Source organism: Nesoenas mayeri (genome assembly GCF_963082525.1).
Source record: "Nesoenas mayeri genome assembly, chromosome: 16".
Classification (NCBI taxonomy): Eukaryota; Metazoa; Chordata; class Aves; order Columbiformes; family Columbidae; genus Nesoenas; species Nesoenas mayeri.
In genome coordinates this window covers 15,033,215-15,041,138 of record NC_137562.1, presented here as the reverse complement: position 1 = coordinate 15,041,138, position 7,924 = coordinate 15,033,215, and the positions used below count along the sequence as shown (strand labels likewise).

The 7,924-nt window shown below is 46.8% G+C and overlaps 1 protein-coding gene across 1 annotated transcript in view; it reads right to left on the bottom strand.

Moving 5' to 3' along the window:
* Nucleotides 1-5,521: 5,521 nt before the first annotated feature.
* Nucleotides 5,522-7,924, bottom strand: part of TOX2 (TOX high mobility group box family member 2) — a gene marked incomplete at its 5' end in the record, with an annotated part of 133,122 nt that continues 130,719 nt past the window's right edge. The window contains one exon of the mRNA XM_080354566.1: nt 5,522-5,971. Within this exon, the coding sequence (XP_080210692.1) occupies nt 5,935-5,971 (37 nt within the window). The 3' untranslated portion in view covers nt 5,522-5,934. The remainder of the gene's footprint in view (nt 5,972-7,924) is intronic.

The following is a 7,924-nucleotide window of genomic DNA, read 5'->3' as shown; positions in this document are numbered from 1 at the left end:
CAGGGACACCAGCAGGCTGGCTGCTCTTACTAAGCCTGGTGAGGGGTGCGGGAGCTGAACTTACAGGTAGGTTGAGTGTCTGCCGTGTTATACCCTACAGAAAATCATCTTTCTGGTCTGACGTCAAGCAGAACACGGTTATTTCCACCTACAAAAGGCAATACTACGCAATTCACTCTCGCAGAGCAACAGTTTCCCCAAGGGGAATATCCAAGCATGAAAGAAACGGCCCATTTCGTGCTCACCCCACTCTTAAAGAACTGGACTGATCATTTGCGTGGCTGCCCTACCTGGAGCATCCTACAGAGGCTGTAGCTCCAGGGTGCTCATGGATATGCAAACCTAGAGCGGGGGACACCCCAAAGGGTTTCCATGGCTCCCTGGGAGGCTCTGCCGTCTGCTGCCTTCCTGCCCGGGCTGGGATTTGTGTGGCGAGAAGGACGCAGCGGAGCTGCTTTATTATCTTTCCATGGGAAGCTTCTAGATGAAAGAAAAAATATTAAGTTTTATTTCTCATTCTGCGTTTGCATTTTCTTTTCATTTCAGTTTTTGAGAAAGAAGAAATTATTCATGTCTCCGGTTCCTCCCTTCTCTCTCTCTCTTGTTTCTCTTGTTCTCTCCCTCTGTGCCAAAAATAAGAATGTAAAGGGATGGATGGCAAATGTTTATAAGGAAGAGGAGACTTATTCTCTCCAGATTTTTGAGTCTTTCAGCTCTGTAGCTTTAAATAATGCCTGCAAGTGTGTGAAAATGGCAGCTTGAAAAGGAAAGAGAGTGAAGTGTCAAGACATTCCAGTGTAGAGAAAAGAAAAGAAATCAATTCTGGGGCATTTCTTGCTTTGATGCATTCAGTGTTATGGAGGGGTCAAAGGAAAGAAGAAAACAAAACCTAGAAAGATGAGGGGGGGTAAGAAATCAGAATTTTCTAATGCGTAAGATGGGAACCAGGCGTTTATTTTGCAACATAACATCAGATCGCTTTTCGGTTATACAAAATAAGACATTTAGTTCTTTCTTCTCTTGCTATTTGGACTCCCAAACCCAATGTGGGCTTTGGTCTGTGAAAGTTACGGGGTGAATTACTGACCACTGAGAAAGGCCCTGCGTGCCCATGGTGTTTTGGCAGAAACACCCCCCGAATTTAGGGAGTTTTCGTGTGCGGGGTTTTTCTACCGCATTCGGTGCTGGGGAAGGGGAAAGCCCTGGGAAGCAGTTCCTCCCACCCGGGCAACGGTGGCGAGTGGGACCATTCATGGGCTGAAGCTCGTTTTGCCCATGGCCAGGTCCATCAGTGTAGTTGGCTCTGGGTCTCGTTAACCCAAGTCTCCCATTGCAGGCTGGTTCTCCCTAGAGAGGGCAGCAAAGCCGTGGTCCTTTGCCGCACTCGCTCCATGAGCGACATGATGCGAGAAACTCCCAGGAGATGCATTTTGAGGGTGGAAAGTCCGTCCTGTCCCACCTTCTTCCTTTGGTAATTTTAGAAGCTAAAGGAGCCATTCCATGTGCCGTTTCCAGAATGTTCGCAGGGAAACAGGAGGGATGCTTGAGAGCTTTATTTATTCTTTATCCACCAGTCATTCAGGTGAATGGGAGCCTGCACCAGCCCTCTAAAGGGTAGTACTACACAAGCCCCCTGCCAAAAGACCAGCCACAATTGAAGCAGTCAAATAAGGCTCTAATTATAAAAACTCCCGACATAACTACAGAAATATTTTGTGTAAATTGCTAGTGAAAAAATGTAGTATAAACTGTGCTCCAAGCCAATAAATCTCCTTGCAGTGCAGTGCTTCCGGAGATGGTATCCAGCAAATGTCTGTGTTCCAGAAAAAAAGAAAAAAGGTTCAATATGTTCTGAAATTCCTTTATCCTGTTTCTCTGCTAACTTCCCCCAAGCCATTCTGTCTCCTGGAGAAATCCCAAATCCCTGGGACTTCTTCCAGCCCTCCTCTTTATTGCGGGAGTTACAAGCTCCTAATCAGGAAACAGAAATGATTGCATGTTACATCTGCGCCTCAAGGGGATGGAGAGAGGATGTCAGACATGAGGAAGGAATTGTTGGCCCTGAGGGTGGTGAGAGCCTGGTCCAGGTTGGCCAGAGAGGTGGTGGATGAACCATCCCTGAGACATCCCAGGCCAGGCTGGACGGGGCTCTGAGCACCCTGAGCTGGTGCAGATGTCCCTGCTCATGGCAGGGGGAGCACTGGGGAGCTGGGAAGGTCCCTTCAACCCAAACTGTTCTATGATTCTATGACTTTCGACATCCAGCTACCAGATTCCTGCTGCCGGCACTGCATGGAGAGCAGAGGGACGTTGGTCCCCACTGGACAGAAGTGCGTGTTTGAATCAGGGATGGAGGGAGCTGTATCTCCAGATGTGACTACGGTGAGATACAACCAGACCGTGGGTGATCAGAAGGAAATCTAGAGGGGGAATTGCCAGATATTTCTCACAGACCAACAGGCCTTAGGGTTTTTCTGATATTTCATAGCATCACAGAATGTCCTGAGCTGGAGGGGACCCACAAGGCTCATCGACTCCTGTCCCTGGAGCAATAGGTAACGCAGTGCCTAGGGAAATTAAACAAAACCCCGGGCAGAGTCTCCCTGGTGGGTTCCCAGCCTTTCGCTGCCTTGAAGCCACGATGGGAGCATAACCACACAGAGAAGCAAAGCAGTGTCTTGGCAGGAGCTATGGAGGTGCTGGGATGGAGGGGCTGGGCACTGCTGAGCAACAGCTCATTCGGCTGCACAAATACCTGCAAACGAGCTCACCAGTGTCACCTGCAAAAATACCCACCCCGAGCAACAGGTCATTTGGCTGCACAAATACCTGCAAACGAGCTCACCGGTGTCACCTGCAAAAATACCCATCCCGAGCAACAGGTCATTTGGCTGCACAAATACCTGCAAACGAGCTCACCGGTGTCACCTGCAAAAATACCCACCTCCTAAGTTCTGCATTATTTGACCTTCTGTCCCCACAAATAATAATGGCAGAGTGACAGAAAGCTCTGTAATGTGTTTGCAGTGTAATAAAGTAACCCGACTAGGAACAAAATCTAGAGCAATTACTGTGCCACATATTATGATGTTTTATCAAATTGCAGTTGAAAGTCAAGAAGAGTTGAGGATACAGTGATAAAGCAACAGATCTCAAATCTGACTCTGAATTACCCTTCTGGCCAGCACAGTATTTCATCCTGAAGAATAGTTATCCCTCTCATCTCCTTCAGAAAATCATTTAAAACTGATAATTTTGCATGCCCTGTGTACTGGAGTAAGAACTTTGCCTGCGCTCTGCACGGTGTTGTTATCTGCTAAGGTGATGCTGAGGATTTTGGACCGGGCCACACCAACCTCCCACTGCAGAGTGGAGCACAAGAACTGGAAGCAAACCGACTGTGGTTCATCACTGCAAGGAGAGGAGCTGGGGGGTGTGTGGGGGCAACATACTTCTTCAAATATGGGGGAAATTATCACCATAAGGAAAGCAATAAATTCTTCCCTATGTTCAAAAGCAAGTGATTTGCTTTGTAGAGGGAGATACAGGTTATCTGCCTGGAATTTAAAGGTTTTAAAGGGAGGTTTGGCACACAGACGGGGTTTAGGGGAGGGATCGATGGCTTCTGGAGACCCAGCTACCACATATTCTATAACACTACTAACAGATGGATGCAGCCCAAGGCGAGGCTCATGGGGCTGGGCTGGACCCACTCATGGGGACCGGACTTGTTCCGTGAGCCCCCGTGACAGTGGATGAGAAGCTGAGCTCCCAGTTGCTTCCCTGGAGCAAGTCCAGGCCCACAACAATTAGCCAACAGCTGGAATACTGTTTAAACACAGCTGCCATCAGGCACATTTAGAGATTAGTAGGGATTAAAAAGGCCTGGTATCTCTCAGAGTTTCTCATTAATGCCCTGGGCTTTGTAATAGCCAACTGCCCTGCATCCCCAAGGTGGCTCCTGCATCACCATGGCTGGAGATGGGTCATTGTGCCCTGTCCCATGGCAGCCACCGGCCCTTTGCCATCGCCTGCCTGCAGCCCAGCAGGGGCAGCCAACAGTAGCACAGGTGGGCAGGCTAGAAAGTCATAGAATCATAGAATGTCCTGAGCTGGAAGGGACCCCCAGGGCTCATGGAGTCCAACTGCTGTCCCTGCAGTGACACCCCGCAGGTCACCCCGTGTGTCTGAGGACGGTGTCCAGGATCGACACCTTCCTTCCGAAGAGGCAAAGCACAGGGACCTGGCGTAACGTGGCGCTTCCACTGAAGACCTCTGGAGATCTCCTCCCAGCACTGGGAACGGCTTCCCTGGGATTTCAGTCCCAACACCACTCACCTGCTACTCACACACAAAATTAACATTTCAGAAACTCTCCCTGGACTAACTCCGATCTTCTTGCTGCGAGAGCTCAAGGTAAGTTTTCATCTCAATGCCCTATTTTTCCCCCTCTATTTTAATTGCATATTTGGAAGAAATCTCCTGACTGATATTGCAGAGTGATTATCTGCTCACCACAAGCCAGCCAAGCTGGGCTGAGATGTCTTTGCTCACTCTGCTTCCCCAGGAAGATTCAAAATGCTCCATGTTTTATTTTCAAATGGCTCAAGATTACAGAGATGGAATGGGAGATTCATGGCCATAAACCAGCACAGAAAAGCCCCAAACTTATAGTTTTATCCATCAGCTCTTCATAAGCATAAATGTTAAGGCCACATTCATCACACACAGGTAGCAGTGGGGACAAATAGGATTGTAGCTGTGGACAAGGACAAGGAACTCACTGGCCAGGGCACCCCCAGGGTGTCCCCCCAGAATAAGGAGAGATGGGTTCAGCTCCACTTTTCATACGTTTTATTATAAAGAAAGGTAAGATAAGCATTGTGAACCGAATGTGCCAGGTGCTGCGGAAGCAGCGCCCCCAAACGAAATATAAAATAACAAAACCCAAAACAAACAAAATGCACCTTATGAGAAACTGTAATGATGCTCTCTAATTTTTCATAAATAGACGAAAATCATTGTCAGCAATTTTTAAATAGATGGACATATGGCAGAAAAAATATAATAATGCCATACAACATGGATATAAATTGTCCATTTCTTGCTGTACAAATAATAGAAACAAGTTTGGCAGGCTTTTTTTTTTTTATACACATCTCCCTTCTATGTATAACTAAAAAATGTGCTACAATTAATATAAAATGCTTTTACTATAAAGTAAACTACTAATTCTTTTCACAAAAAAATCTTAAAGATGTCTTTAGCACAGCTCTAAAACACTTAGTAAACTACTTACAACTATCCAACAAATTATATTTTCATGAGCCTTTTCACATTTGTCCTCTCGTATTTTGCCTTCTGCTCTCTCCCCCCACCTACCTAGCGATAGTTTGTATTTAATTTTTGTATTTTTTGTTTGTTTGCCAGACATCTAAGGCCTTTGCATGTACAATATTCACACAAACTTCACATTTTCTTGCACAAAGTTTAGTGCTGTTAGCAAGTCAAAAGAGTGCATCCTCCTACTGAGCTGGCCTAATGCTGCAGGACACCAGACCTGGGTCTATGCTGTGTCTAAAAGCAGTTCACTAGGAAAACAGTCTGTAGCTAAGCTGATGGCAAGCAGGAAAACGGTGTCCTTAACCTTAGTTTTTTTGTAGGTTTTGCGTTTATTTATATTTTTTTAATTTTTTTTTCTTTTGTTTCTTTTTGTTCTTCACGTTTTATGAGGTTTTTGGGCTTCCACGGAAAGTAGAGTTTGAAAGTAATAAAAGAAAAGCTGCTCTTAGAGCCTGGAAACGAAGCCAGCGACGAGGCGCGGTGGCAGCTCTCTCGTCCGTGCGACTTGCTCGGTGCCTCCCCGGGTAGTTTGCGACATCGACCCTCTCAAGTGTCCTTTGTCTGAACCTCCTCGAAAAGAGATGGTGGGTTTTAGGTGAGGTAGAGTGCCTTGTCCCTTGGCAGCATGCTGTAGGAGAAACGAGAGGCAGAAGGTGAGACAGGCAGGGAAACAGCCGGGAAGTCGCCCGGGGGAGTTGAAATCAGTATCTGCACCCCTGGCTGTGCCCTGGTTTTTAGCCACACTGTGGATTTTATGGCACTTCTGCAAAACACAACGTTGAATCATAGAATCATTTGAGTTGGAAGAGACCCTCAGGATCAGCGAGTCCAACTGTAACCTAACCCACTTCTAGCGCTAACCTATGTCCCTGAGAACCTCGTCTAAATGCCTTTTAAACCCCTCCAGGGATGGTGACTCCACCAAGGGACCTGGAGGATTTTTAGTTCTTCCTGAATTTCAGCAATAAGGGCTAAGACATCAGTTCCTTCCCATGGCTTAAGTTCTGCCCTTGCTGGGGCTGTGGGAAGGGTCAGCTCTGGTCTACTCTGCAGAGCACGTGGGTGTGAGGCTGGTCCCAGCTCCACCATCGTGCTGTGCCGGGAACCAGCCCCTCCGCCACTGGCCCCTTTCTTCACCACCCTCTGTCCTCAAGCTAAGCCACAGAGCTTTAGGAAATGTACTCTTGCTTTTGGATAACGTGCCATTCTGACAGTGCATAAGGAGTAAGTGGTCTCAAAAATATGGTTGATGGGCTTATTGTCATCTGCTCATCTTACACCATAGCGGAACTTCCTATACCCATATCATCTCCAAAAGTATCAGTTATATGATGCGACACGACAAGACAAAATGACCTCAAGTTGCACCAAAGAAGGTTTAGATTGAATATTAGGAAAAAATTCTTCACAGAAAGGGTTGTGAAGAATTGGAACAGGCTGCCCAGGGCAGTGGTGCAGTCACCATCCCTGGAGGGGTTGAAAAGACATGCAGATGAGCTTCTTAGGGACATGAGTTAGTGGTGGACTTGGCAGTGCCAGGTTAATGGTTGGACTCAATGATCTTAAAGGTCTTTTCCAACCTAAATGATTCTATGATTCTATGCCTGAAGATGCTTGTGGGTGTCCAGAAGGATTTACAGAAGTCTGATGGCTGAAGAGCATGGGAGCAGGAAACATCACCTGCTTGATGCCTTCCTCCTCCTTTCCCAAAATCAGCACAACTAGAAAAACTGGCCCATCAGATCTTGAACCGATCACGTTATTGAAGCAGTGACTTTGATTTCAAGAGATCAGGTGTGTCCTGGAGAGGGAAGGCAGCTCTCACCACCGAGATGCCCCATGTGCGGATGGCTGTACAGGTGTGCAGGCAGGTACCACCGCTCCGTCTCCACCCCAGGCCATCAGCAGTGTCCTATGGGGCAGCCCACACACCTTTTTTCTCAGGATATAGTAGGGAGAGGAGTGGCTGAAGTCCCTCTCCCCTGGCTGATGTCCTGTGTGGGTTTTGCTCGGAAATCCAGGCATTTTAATAGGTTTTATCATCTACACAGACCTCATGGAAACACTGTTGGCTCCATAAAGACATCTTGGCCCTAAAAGTTGGTTAAAAACCTTATAAGGCTTTGGGAGATTCCGGTGTGCGTGTGCTTAGGAGTGGAATAATAGGGAAATGGCAGAGAGCATGGCAATGCTGTTGTTGATAGAGCTGTCTTCTGATAGAGCACAGAGAGTGTGCACTCTGTTAATCTCCACATTTTATAATCTGCATTTAAAATGCAGAGTCTTCCCTATTGCGCTCAGAGAAGATTTAATGCCAGTGAGCAGCAGTGTGGTATTCGAGCACTAAACTTCATTAATTTTACAAAATATGCCACAGAACATTTCCCAGTTCATTACAAAAGTACTGCCATAAATAATTGAACCCAAACTCAGTGCCTTTGTGATGGTTTATCCTCGCCTTTTTGCAGTGTTTGCTCATTTAGTTTCTGATTTGGGAAATTCCCCTATTTCGAGTGGATTATTTCATTGTCAGCACGAATTGGCAAGGTTGTAAGTGTCCGGATGAAGGGGCTGTACAGTT